Raw genomic sequence first — 14,133 nt, forward strand, 5'->3', positions numbered from 1 at the left:
CAGCACTGAAAGCTTAGAGTCTTATTTGGAAGTGGTTGTACAGTATTTCAAGGTTCTGTAATTTGTGATGTGGTTTACATGTACACCATGTAATTGCATGAACCACCTGGCAATAATGGCAATTACTACAAATTTTACTCTAAGAAAAAAAAGAAATGGAAAGCTGATGTAACTGCTATATATAGATTTATGCCTATCCATAAATGGCATGTGAGAGGGACAGCATTCCTTAAGTGTGTGGATAATATTTTTGTTTCCATCAGCAAGTGACTCCCAAGTGGGATCTGGTTAATCTTCCTCTGCTTTGCACTTTTTATCTCTTGGGGTAAGTCATCTTTACTTTATGCTGTTTTATCATGTTGAGTATTAAAGATCACTTTGGATATTTGTATATAAAAGAGCTTTCTAACATTAATAGCAGAAAAAAATGTTGGACTGTAGGTACAATTAAAAATTAAACTAACTGAGGTACCTGCCTTTTTGATATTAAGTTTTATCGCATTGAAGATACACTATTTTACTGCTGAAAAGGGAAGCAAGAAAGCAAAGGAATGATTTAGACTGTATTTACAACCACAGACACACACACACACACACACACACACACACACACATCCACACACACACACGCATGCACATTTGTTGCATGCCTTTTGAAAGGCAATTACATGAAGAATTGCTGACATTTTTGCAAGCCTTGGTTATGCAATGTCATGGTAAAGAAGATACATTCTCAAAAGTAAAGAAGACTCACTTAGAAAAAGTCATCTCGGGAAGAGTAAGCCTTTATGAGCACACACAGAAATTAGATGATGAACATTCATTATATACTGTAGACATTATGTTTCTAAGGTTGCATTGTTACTAAAATAATAGAACACAAAAAAGACACTGAATCAAAATAATTATTATTAATGTATGTTTAGCTTGTTTTATTTCTCACTACTGTCTACTGTAGTAGTAGACAGTACTTTCTACTGTACTGATGTAACCTATGAACTTTTACTTCATTGTCCCTAATGGATGATTTTGCTTATTCAATATATTTTCACTTTTATATTTTTATTAGTGATGCAGTCAGTCTAGTGTGCTATTCTTTGCTAAAACATTATGAGGCTAGACTCTTCGCTGAGCTCTGTTGATAAGAATATGAAGGGGCCATTTATGGCTGTCATGTTAAGCATTTCAGCATACCGCCTAATATCAGCTACAGCTAGGGACTGACAAATATTGAGGCCACGGTGAAAACTTTAAATAAGAGCGTAAAGGACATTTGATGGCAATCAGCAGAGTAAATTGCTTTAAAGATGCATTCCTTAAATGACTATCAAAACAAAATGCTGCTCTTACAGTTCTGTCATCATCATCTGCTTTGAGGGCTATCCACTGTGTACTATCCACTACAATAACATTTGCATTTATATTTACAATCCATTTTCATTTCTGAATCATTGAAACATTTTGTTGTATGTGGCTTTATTTTGTGATCAACAGCTCATAGAATCTATTTTAAGATGTAGCATATCCCAGCATTCACTATTAGATAAGCACTTCCAACAGAATGACTGTTTTTGCAATCTTCGCACCCTATCAAGCTGAAACTTATTTTAGTAGAGCTAGAAGTTTTTCTAGAACCTGTGTAATAGTTTATTATAGTAATCATTGTCTGCTGGGCTGGTCTGTAAATTTGTGTTGAAATCCCTTTCAATTTTGTTTTCAGTCCAAAAGAGAATTTGTTTTTTCAGTATTCCAAGAATAAGAACTTTAATGTTTCATCATTTTACAAGACTATTTTTGAATAGGTTTCAGGGTTGAACTTGCCCCTTTTTATGTAATCCAGAAATGAACTTACTTTCACTTTGGCAAGTGATAGTGGTCTCCATGCTATTTTTCCCAGCTACACACCTTCCATGACACCTACACCACAAGGTCAAAGGTCACAAGATTTCTTTACATTTACATACAGTAAAAAGAAAATTCTGTATACTGAAGAGTAAAAAGACCCATGTCAACTTTATATCACATAATACACAGTTTGTGTATGTTATAGGGCCACGAGGGGTGTTTGTGCATGTGGGTGGCACTAATTATTATGTGTTATGAGCAGCTTTATAAATAATCCCTTTATTGATCATATAAAGTTTCAGTAAGGTATGTGCATTTATAAATATATTTTTTATTTATACTGAGGTGTTTTAAGAGAATGTGCTTTTTCCCCTGGTTTGATTGACAGGTTTTTTCAAGGTTTTCAACTATGGCTACTAAGGTCATGCTACGTCATGAGAGGAAGCACAAGCATTTTGGTCATGATTATCATAGCACTGAAGCTAAATATATTGCCCAAGAATATACAAGGTAGGAAGTGTGGTTGATTTCTTAAGAAAATGTGGTAACACATTACATTAAGGTGACGTTAGTTGGCATGAACTGATGTGGGAGTAATCATTCACACCTTAACCAATAAGTAAGCACAGTGTGACGGTAGTTTGTTACATATTAACTCATGAAACTTCATCACGGATTCATCCTCTTTGTGCACCTATAGTGAGGTAGTAAACATTCACCCCTTTATGACTAATTAATGTGTTACATCTAATTGAAAGGTTGACATGTTCTAATACATTATAATATATAATGGCATAAGGCATCAACCTAGTTTTGGAACATTTGGCATCAATTACACAGTATTCATGTTATGTATGGTTAACTAAATGCAAAGTCTACATAAGCTCCATGTATCATCTATAAATACATCTAGTAATTATTTATTCATGATAATTAATATATCAGGTTACGTTACCTGATGTAACCTTAACATAAAATGTTACCAAATGTATTATTCTCATTGGATGACCATTTGGCGAATTTACATAAACTAAATATTTGTTTTCCATTGGATGATTATTTGAATAATTTAAATAAAGTCAATAGCTTTTTAATATTATAATGCAGGTAGTGCAATACATTAAAATGCAATAGAGAACAAAATCTAGAATAAAACTTCAATATATCAAGAACATGAAAGCTGAAAAAGTGTATGCAATAAATATACAAAGAGCCACTACAGTTTAAAGGGAATTAATGACAAATTGACAAAAATGAGGGAAATATAAGTCTGGAAGAATGATCAAAATTTATGGCATAAGGAAAGAATGACAGAGGAATTGCATAGTTTAGGAAATGCAGATGTCATGCAGAGGCGTGTCTTGGGAGATGATGAAAGGTTATAAGAGACCCTGCAGTCCTAATTTTGGCACGGAGTTCATTCCACCCCTTGGGAGAGGATCAAGAATGACTTCGTAGTCAAAGAACAAAGCCTTGGAAAAGTTAATCAATCAATAGATGACAGTCTCAGGAACAAGGAGCAATGTATGAGGAAATTACAAACTGAAGATACAAACGACCAGATCAAGCACCATAGCGGTAAGCAAGGATAAGGGTTTTGAATCAAGCTCAAGCAACATTGTGGAGCCAATGGAGGGAATGTGGAACATGATTGCCTGAATGAATCCATGAAGGAACAAGACAAACATTCTGCACTTCTTGACAAGGACATAGAACATAACAAAGGAGGCTAACAATCAAAAATGAACATTTGTATACATTAACATACTGTTCTGAGGCCTTTGCAAAGTAAAGATTTTCTGCATTTTTTGTAGGAACAGCCTTAGATAGATATTGTGGTAACTTTGGAGGAAATATTAAAACTAAAACCTAAAAACTAAAACTACTTGTAGGATTCTGTTTGTGGAATAAGATGATGATGAAAATGATTATTTCACATTTTAACATTTGCTTTTAGAAAAACAAGCTCTAAAAAAACAAAGATCCATCAGCAAACCCCAGCCCAAGTCAACAAACCTGCAGAGGAGGAGCCAGCCTACAGCGTGCCCGCATTTAGGCAGAGGTGGGTCCCACAACACCCTGCTTTTAGGGAGTGATCTGCAAAGACATATGTCCATCTATTTTCGGTGAATGTAAGTGAATACTGGTTTGAAGTCAGAGCCAACTGTAGGCCAGACCCAGAGGAGCAAATATTCTTTGCTGTGGATTGATCATTATGATGTTACATGGGACCAGAACAACGTACACATAATCAGGGGTGAGGCGCTTTACAAATAGAAAAGTCATATTACAATTAAAGTTTATCATTTTAATTAAGAATGGAGTGAGTCCAATGTTAAAAGGTTTATGATACTTGGTTATGTGTTTTATTTAAAAGCTGGATCTGATAATTAGTTTGGTATAAAAAAATCTCAATTTTAACACAAAAGTCACCATTTATGTTCTCTTAAATATGAAATGAAAAGAAACATGAGTTGCCAACATTTCACTCTGGTATTGACAAAAGATCCAAGACACATGCCATTTTAACTTCTAAATTTTCAGTATTGGAGGAACAGAGCATTGTAAGCATGTGCATACAAATCTGAGGTCAATTGGGAACTTTAACATAGTCTGGTTTCCATGCTCCACTTAAACAGACTGCACCCAGAGATATCTGTGCTCAACTGCTTGCAGATCTCACTCATTCCAGAAATGTTGTGATATTCTCCACAGTGCAATTGTGTGTGCAAAGCCTCAGATGAATTGTGACAAAAAGTAATGATATTAATTTACCTTTTTTTTCTTCATTGGGCATTATTTTGAAAGCGTCTGAAGACGCCATCGTACCCACAGAACCAACAGATACGCTGAAAGTATGCCAATAAAACAGAGGCCTTCAAAGTGGTCTGATTCAATAGGTAAATGGTTTTCTGTGGTGCACATAGAAGTCTTATAATTATGTTAAGAAATTTCTTTAGTAGATTGAATTTCAAAATATAAAAGTTGTAATTGATATCAAAATATATTCTTTATGAATCATTCCTTAATAATAGATGACTTTGAATTAATTTAAATATTTTAATATTAAAGTGATTTATTAATATAACATATTTCCTTTGATTTCGAAATAATAAACTAAATAATTTAAACTATAAAATAAATTATAAAATAATTTTAATAATAATAACATGTTAAACTTGCCTGGGCAGTCTTTGCAAATTTACAGGCCTTAATTTTTATGTCACCGGATGGACCACCAAGGCTGAAAAGTGCCTCATTGACTGTAAATACTCTGTCACACTCATTATCTGCAATCAATCACTTTCTGTTTTTCAATCAAACAGTTTACCAGTTTCCCAGGACTCAGGAACTGTATTAACGTTGCACACATTTCAAACATATTTATTTCTGTTTGAAATAAATGAATCATATTGTGTGGGTTTTCATGCAAATGATTATACATTTGCACAGGACTGCAGAAGAAGTGGAAGAGTATCAGCGTAGTGCCGTCCATTTTGGAAGAGAGCTGGATGAGTTGCAGCACGAGGTCCATCTGATGCGACAATCAACTCACCACCAAGTGGAAAATATAGCTATACAGAGAGAGGTAAAAGCACCACCTGTCTGGTTCTGAGATGTCATCATCTCCCAAAATGAAATAATAATAATCTAAAGGCACTACTGTTTTGGTCACCCCAGCTTTATTACACTAATACTGGCCTGTGAAATTATATTGGAGGGAAAAGGGCCTTCTGATTTCTGCTTCATTTTAAAATATCTGAAGCATCATTATGGATAATTACATAAAAACTGCACTTAAATTATTACAAATTATTTAATCATACAGGAGATGCAAAAACCCTGTACTTAGACATAAATTAGTCATACAAGAAATGGATTAAAAACATTTACATAAGTAATACAAACTAATTTGAGGGTTCAAATGCTATTTATATACAGTACTTTTATGTATTTCTGTTTTGAAGGAAATGATCTTATCATGTTTTTGAGAATAATCTTCTGCTATTGACCAAGTCCTTCATTTGTTAAGTCATGACAACTTCAAAGTTATTCTTTTATCCTTCTTTATCAAGAGTGGGTAATTGACCATTACATTTTCATTGGTGATTTGATAATCACATCTTTGAAGGATCTAGGCATTACAACTGTATCACGTTACCACAAATACATAAAACATAACTCTACACACTCAGTTCAACACATTTTTCAGATAAGTCACATGAACATCTAAACTTTGCCCACAGATCACATATTCCCAGCACTTGATTTCCTGTTTAAAATTAGCCAAATTTGCAACTGTTTTAAATGTTGCCATACAACAAATCCATAGCCATATTTTTAGATTAGACATCAATGTACGACATATTATGCTACAAGACCATAATATAATGCATTTATTGGTAGTCAAATCTTTCCAGATAGTAATCATATGTATTCATGTCAGTACTGAATATATTTGTGAATAAAAGCACTCCAGTTTGCCAACATGTCAATTACTTAACGCTCATCATTGATTGGGAGTGCATTGTGTTCTGAGCATTGGACAGCACTCCTTTTGTTGTCTACAGAAATGGTGCTAACGGACAAATGTACTGTATATTATTTTCCTTTTGAGAAAAATTGGCAAGCAACTTTGCAGCTTCATTCTAAAATTCCTGTAAAGTATCATTATCATAGTTTTCCTACACATTGCAGTCTTTTTGTTCAGCCAAGGTCAAGCTATCAGCCATTAAAGACAGAAGGTAAGGTGTATCAACTGCTTTTTTGCACTTGGTATGAAAGAGCATAAGCATAATTGAATCAGCATTAGTAGAAGGAAGGGACAATGATGATCAAGATTTTCTGCAGAGAGAAATGCCTCAGTTAATTCATACATTATGTTGCAGAGGTAATTTATTCCTTGTTTTTTCTTGCATTTTCCTTTCATGTATTGCATCTCCACCTATTATGTAGGCACTTATCTAGATTGTTTTGCTCATTTAATGATGAGACTACCAATACTCTGGAACACTCAAACAGCATTGGTGGTAAAATAATAAAAACCATGGTATCAAAACAGATTTTCTTTTTGATTCTTTTCTCTTGGGGTGTAGGCTTAGTAAACCTCTGTCCATCTCATCTCCAAACAGGCTGAAATGATGTCCTTCAAGAAGCAAATTACTGAGGAGCTGGGCAAGAGTCCTGATTTTCTGGTGAATTTGAGGTCCCACACTGTGTGGGAGAAGTCACCTGTGAAGCTGTTCTGCACTGTCCAGGGACATCCCACCCCTGTCGTGAAATGGTAGGGATTTTCTATCAGTTATTAGTCACACATCATAAACTAAGTCTTAATTCCCAGTGTGATTCAGTCATCTTCCCAAAGGTTAGCACTGAATAACTGTTTTTCCACATGAATTCAGGGAAGAGGTAAACCTGTTAATGATAGCCTTTTACCAAATCTGGAGTTTTCCCTTCAACCTCAGGGATTCATCTGGCCTTGTGAGGAGCCCCCAGTCATGACATGCCATCAAACACAAAGGCTTGTGACATTTTCGGACATTTATTTACATTATTTTCAAAATGGTTTTATCCCTAGTACAATTTTAGTATATTGAATGGTGTTTTCTTTTTTATGAAACCTTCTTTGCTACTTCCTTCTTTTACTCTTTCCCTCAAATGTGAATCAAAACATAAAAATAGCAAAAAAAAACAAAACAAAACAAAAAAACCCCTCAAAATATTAAAATGGATATTGTCAGATGGAACCCATTCACCAAAATGAAGTTTACCTAATCAGACATGTGAAAACTAAGAATGCATTCATTTTAAGTGTATTTTTGTTCTTTCTGCTTGACTTTGTATGATGACTTTAAGTAAGTGTTAAATTTTTATTCTTATTATTACACAAAAATTTCAGTGACCAGCAACCAAGTATGTTTGTGAAAGTACTGAAAAAATAGCATTGTTAGTATGCAGGACATTGCCATGAGCACAAGAACTACAAGGCAATGGTAAAGGCACCTCGGTAAAGGTTTACAGTGAGTTTGAGTAGTTCATTCTTTTGAAATCATTGCAATTATATCTTCCCCAAGCTAGAATAAAGAATTCCCAGATATGCGCTGGGAGTCACTTGGTGACATCCAAAGTAAAACTTGCAAATGTGTCTGGCCATGACAAAAACTGGTACAACACATGCAGGAACGCCACAGTGATACCAGTGATTGCATTTTATTTCTCAAACAAGTAGATATCTGAGAGAAAATTGCATTTGTTTGTTGTGGCCAGCAATGAAAGGGTAATATTGTGTCACTTACAAGAATGCTGGTGTGACCAGAAAAGGATGTATGTGTCTGTTGCTTCTCCCATATAAATGAGGTAACTTCCACTGCCAGGGAAATGACACAAAGAAGAGTCAGAGCATTCCTGAGCTCACATTAACCTGCACTTGAACTAAACTGGCAAAGCAGCAAGATGGTGTGATTACAAAGGTACAGATAATATGTATTGAGGTTCAAATAGTGCAAAGAACGGTTTTCACATTTCTAAATAGAGATTACAGCTTTGGAAGGTGTGTTCATGAGTGTTCTATTTCAATGACCACTCAGAACTGTTGTGTTACAGAGTTGTCATAAATCTTTTATAGTTTATACGTGCTGGTGATAGGCCACCAAAATCAGATGTGTCCAATGCTTCTGAATGAAACAATGATTAACAATGAAATATGACCTTTAAATGTATCAGAGTATCTTTTTGGTCATCATAACCGAATGGAGCATTTCTCATAAATTCCTCATATGTTTTTTCGTCCCTTCATTTTCAGGCTTAAGGATGGTGTCGTCGTTGACAGACTGAGCTCACCTGGAAAGTACATAATGGAAAGCAAGTATGGAGTACATAGTCTGGTAATCAGCAGGTACTCTCTTCCAAATTCAGCTTCACTGTCCTAAATGCTGATGTAAATGCACTAAAATCACAATATATTTTCTGTGGAAAGTGAGATAGCAAAGTGTCACACTAGCTGCAGAAACTTTTCCACTGGAATTCAGAATCATACATGTATTAATTAGCTTTTCCCTTTTATGAAAGAAAAACTTGTTTGAATTATGGGGAATTCGTTTCATGTTAATCTTTTCACATAATTTCAAAAAGACACAAAAAAAGTCTTTAGTCTCCTTTTGTTAGTCCTGACTAGTTCAACATTAACATGATTTGTAAATCCATGCCTGGGAAAGTAAGCCTTATGAATGGCACAGCAAGTGTACTTTTCCAATTTAGTCGAAAACCGTCCACAGCATGAGCCTCAGATTGGAGACCCCACAGCTGTTCATGCCAAAGTGCTGAGCTCTGTGTCATTCGATCTGTGACCTCCTTAAAGAGCAGAGGGTCTTCTGGCTGTTACTTTGACAGTCAGTAAGAGAGAAGACCAGTGCTGTGGCTGCACACAAAGTGCTTTTATGAATGTGACATAGATTCATCTTGATGAAGGGTATCTCTGTAAAAGCAAAGCAACAGAAAGGTAAAGGATTGTTAGCAGAATGGTATGAGGGTGAAGACGGCATTGATTTGCCACTTACAGCTGTGGAAACAAATGTAACAGGCTTTAAATATAAGGCTTTAAGTACATATAGGGTTGAGGTCACATTAAGGTCACATTTTTCCCTGTTCTCATCCTCAGCTCTTCTTGTAGCTTGAGATTTTTGCCATTTGTGCTTTATTTTTCTGCCATAATGAAAACACTGTATGCACAAGGTTTCCATCCAAAATATTAATTCCTCCATGACATCGCTCATGTCATCGTTATAACTCCAAAAATGCAAAGATGATGGAAGTTGTATGTCCCATGAAAGTAAGATGTTTCAGTTTTCCAAGTGTCTGATTCAGTTTTATCAGCAAATGTTTTTTTTTCAATTCTCACACATCTTTATGTCATTTATTTAATCTATCAATAAAAATAGCGTACATTATTCTATTTAGGCAGAGATATAATGTGCAAATGTTGTTACCAAAAAAAGACATATTAAAAATTGCAGGTAACACAAATATCATTTATTATAGGATTATTTCTTTAAATTTAGAAAAAAAAAGTTTTTTCACTGCACATGGATATTAAAAAACTCCTTAACATGGAGTGTGAGGCATGAGTGAAATGACATTAATTTTGTCATGTTCTCCCCACAGGTGTGACATTAATGACTCTGCTCAATACACTGCTGTGGCTACCAATGCACATGGCTCAGCCTCCACAAAGGCGTCTGTGGTGGTCAAGAGTGAGTCTCTCTCAATGCTAGTCACTTATGCTAATGAAGTTACAACACAGCTCACCAAAAACATGGTAATATTAGATTATCAGTGTTTTTGTAACTTTTACGTTCTTTACGTTCAAACGTTTACGTACTTTTACATGTATATATTCAGACAGTCAGCATGGAAGAACAAAAAACCAAGTATACACAAAAAGTAGTGATACAGTGCTTAATGTTCTGGAATTTAATGTTCTGGTGAATGGTGAATGCCTGCTGAGCTCCCTCTGTTGACTCTTCTTCACACAGGGCCTGGAGGGGAAGAGGAGCCAACCCCACCCTCGTTGTTCCCTTGCCAAAGTAAGAATGCCACCCGGACTCTGCTCCATTACAGAGCAGACTCCAATTTAGATTATGGTCCACAAATAACTACATCTGCTTGAGCTTCATGATAAGCAATGGAAACTATTGTATGCATGTGTTTGTGTGGTACTGGCTTTTATGGCTCTTCAAACAGCTGAGATCAGATTAACACCATAAACAAGTAAGACAGATGAGTGTAAGATGCTGGTTTCCACTATGAGCGGTAATGAATACGGTCAAACTTTAAAGTGTGATGCTTTACACACAGAGTAGGTGTGTCATGTTACTGAATCACCATGAAGTTTTTCACAATATCTGTCTTGCACATGTTGGTTTTACAATTCATTTTGAAATTCCTGGCTTTTACCTGTCATTCACCTATCATGTTTATTATTGTTCAATATTTTTGGACTGAAATATTATACATAAATACAAACATGATTGAACAGTTTTTCATTTATATTTATTTTGCATAATGAATTACTTGATTAACTACCACTATTAGTCACAGTAGCTGTAGTAATTAGCACTAATACTACTAATAATATAAATGGTTGATGATAATTTTTAAATTATTATTAGCATTAATTTTATTTTATAGAAAATAGGTCGTTTATTGTTTATAATAATATAGAATTTCAACACATATTTACATTTAATTTCTGCTTTTCAGTCCCATTGCTGTCTGATATACACCGTTCTAAACTTGACATCACCTTCCTGGATAAGTTTGGGGTGACATTTGGGACTGAAGGTGACACAGTTCGTCTGATTTGTAAAATGACCGTGAACCCTGATCTGGCAAATCTTCAGCCAGAAGCTATGTGGTACAGAGATGGTAAGAAATCCTCTGATAATCAGCAAGTACATGTTGTGAAAGAAGAAGCAGCATGGTAAAAAAAAGATAAAATGTTCTTTGTCAAGCTTAATACAGCTAAGAGGATGATCTATCTATAATGGGGAACTTTCACTAATAATTTGTCTTTTGAATCTCTGTGGATAAACATATCAAAATTGTGCTAGACACAGAACATAACTGTTCAGTGTGATTCACTTTCAGATAACACTTTATTTTAGCAGTCCATAACAATACATTAATAAACTGCTATTAAGCCAGGAAGTAATCATCAACTTGTCAGTTATTAGAGCAATATAAATCATAATTAAGGACTTTTGAGGCCTTTTCATTACTTTGTTTTGTGTACTTGTCATAAGTCAATTATTATCAAAAAACTTAATGTTAATGTTAATGATGCTCATTATTATATAGTACTATTTCTCTACTTATTCATTAAATATTGTGTATGGGTGTACATATTTACAGAGCTGCATAATGAGGTTTTAATATTACACACTATTTAGCCATTAACAATGTCTTGTCAATTTTTTACAAATCAGTCACTAATTAGACAGCAATGAGCTATCAATAAGGACATTTTGACCCCCTATTCTAAAATGAGGGTTTATTTCTGTTTATTGCTTTTAATTTATGAATAACGTATTGGATATCATAACACTGTTTTTCCCAATAGGTCCCTAATTACACACTGAAGGACTCTTAGTAGGGACAATTTGACCCCCCCGTTTTAAAATTAACTTTCAAAGTGAGGTTTTCAAGGAGTGTTATCCAATTTTATTATTTGTCGACTCTTTATTTTTATGGAAATATATATAAAGGGCAATAACAGAAGTAAAGGTTATTAGAAACATTTCAGTACAAGTAACCAAAACACCCTCACAAGGTGTTGATTCATCAAAATGATGACCAATTTGAGCTGTTCCAAGTCATTTTATATGCAAGATAAAACAGTGTTGAATTAGATTAAATAATAATGCACCAATCTAGCTAGCTAACTAGTTACAATTCTAGACAGCATGTGGTCCATCCAGCCAAGTAAGATAAACTTTGAGCTTTATACTGGTCCCCACTTGGAGAGCGTGTCTGCGAGAACTTGGCTAAACTACTGTAGCCTGCTAGCTAGCTAGAGTAATAAAGACATGCATTAACAAAAAAATTACTTTTACATTTGAATGTAATGAAGACAAATGCCACAAAAAATAGGAAAATCCATGAGGAACCATGGTAAATTTCATTGCTTTGCTGGGAAGCCTATAGGCAGCAACAGTCTAATAAGAACTGAATATCAAACCCACAATTCCCTTGACTGTGGACTTTTTATGACTCACTCACATACAATCATGCAGTATTTTTTGCAAGCTGTTTCAATTCTAATTCTTTCAAATGGAACACTGAATAAAAGCCAGAGTTTTTGAGGACCCTTGTTTTTATTCTTAAGATCATCTGCTGACAGAATCAAAATGGGTTGAGATAAAGTGTGGAGGTGGCACTGCCCAGCTGACTTTGCCTCACCTCAACAAGGATGATGAAGGCCTGTATACCCTCCGCATGTGGACAAAGAGTGGAACTACTGAACACAGCGCATATGTCTTTGTAAAAGGTACGGCACCATTTCGGCAGTTTGTTGTATGTGCAGTTTATATACATAAATTATTTGGTGTTTGCAACCATTCCTGTTGATCTTCACATATGATACTGCTGACCTATAAATGTAATTCACTGCAGTGTATTTTATTTTTATCGAATGGCTGCTTAAAAATACATCTAAAATCTGTGCTTTGTATGTGTTTTCAAGATGCTGCTGTTCCAGTCGCTGGAGCCCCAGGTGCCCCCATGGACATCAAGGTCCGTGATGCCAACCGAGATTACGTCTTCCTTACCTGGAAGCCTCCCAACACCACCACCGAGGGGCCAATCATTGGATACTTCGTGGATAGGTTAACTGTGGCAATATTTTAAGAGTTTCTAGATGTTTTCAGCCCAACGCAAACTCAATGCAAAAACTTGATTACCTTATTTTTTCTGTAACACATAACATATAATGTGAAATGTAATAATATCATGAATGAAATATACTATTTCATATATACATTATATAACAGTGTCATGTAAATATGCATTTGAACTTATTTATAATCAAATTTTCAGGTAACTACAACTTTGTCATTTTTAAGCTGCTTTATTATGACTGGAGAATGGATTTACATTGAAAATACTGAGGAAAAGTATATGTATTAACTTTAAAAATCTTTTGATTTTTCATAAATTGAAAACTAATGAAAAGCATCCATGTTGATTCGATTACTATGGGATACTTTATCCATCAAATGGGTGATTTCCTTAGGCTCTTAACAATGTCAATCCTGAAACTGAACAAAAAATCAACATCATGCCAGTGTTTAATTGCATCACTATTCAATTTTCATTTTAATAATTATTTACATGCAACATCTGTCCCTCACCCCTGATTCCCTTTCTTTTGTCAGATGTGAAGCTGGAACTGAAACCTGGGTGCAATGTAATGACTCCCCTGTTAAAATCTGTAAATACCCAGTACACGGTTTGTCTGAGGGACACTCCTATCACTTTCGTGTGCGTGCTGTGAACAGTTCGGGCATCAGCAGGCCATCTAGAATCTCTCAACGAGTTGTTGCTTTGGACCCTACGGATGTGGAAAGACTGCAAGGTAAGCAGGTCCTGGTTATCATCAAAAGTGTATGTGAAGTCCTGGGAGTTCTCCTGAAAACTATTACTGTTAATTATTGCAATTTTCATGTTTGGATTTAACATCATATACTGTCATGCTTGAAACTAACATTATCAGCCATATAAAAGCAATCCTTG

General features: G+C 35.0%; 1 protein-coding gene across 1 annotated transcript in view; it reads left to right on the plus strand.

Moving 5' to 3' along the window:
• Positions 1-262: 262 nt before the first annotated feature.
• The window catches only part of myom2a (myomesin 2a), a 55,470-nt gene continuing 41,599 nt past the window's right edge, over positions 263-14,133 (plus strand). Inside the window, exons 1-12 of the mRNA XM_036522923.1 lie at positions 263-325; positions 2,234-2,355; positions 3,803-3,907; positions 5,299-5,434; positions 6,978-7,129; positions 8,648-8,740; positions 10,006-10,094; positions 10,377-10,427; positions 11,104-11,268; positions 12,728-12,889; positions 13,085-13,226; positions 13,776-13,975. Coding sequence (XP_036378816.1) covers positions 2,255-2,355; positions 3,803-3,907; positions 5,299-5,434; positions 6,978-7,129; positions 8,648-8,740; positions 10,006-10,094; positions 10,377-10,427; positions 11,104-11,268; positions 12,728-12,889; positions 13,085-13,226; positions 13,776-13,975 — 1,396 coding nt within the window. The 5' untranslated portion in view covers positions 263-325; positions 2,234-2,254. The remainder of the gene's footprint in view (positions 326-2,233; positions 2,356-3,802; positions 3,908-5,298; positions 5,435-6,977; positions 7,130-8,647; positions 8,741-10,005; positions 10,095-10,376; positions 10,428-11,103; positions 11,269-12,727; positions 12,890-13,084; positions 13,227-13,775; positions 13,976-14,133) is intronic.

This window comes from Megalops cyprinoides, chromosome 1 (assembly GCF_013368585.1).
Source record: "Megalops cyprinoides isolate fMegCyp1 chromosome 1, fMegCyp1.pri, whole genome shotgun sequence".
Taxonomy (NCBI): domain Eukaryota; kingdom Metazoa; phylum Chordata; class Actinopteri; order Elopiformes; family Megalopidae; genus Megalops; species Megalops cyprinoides.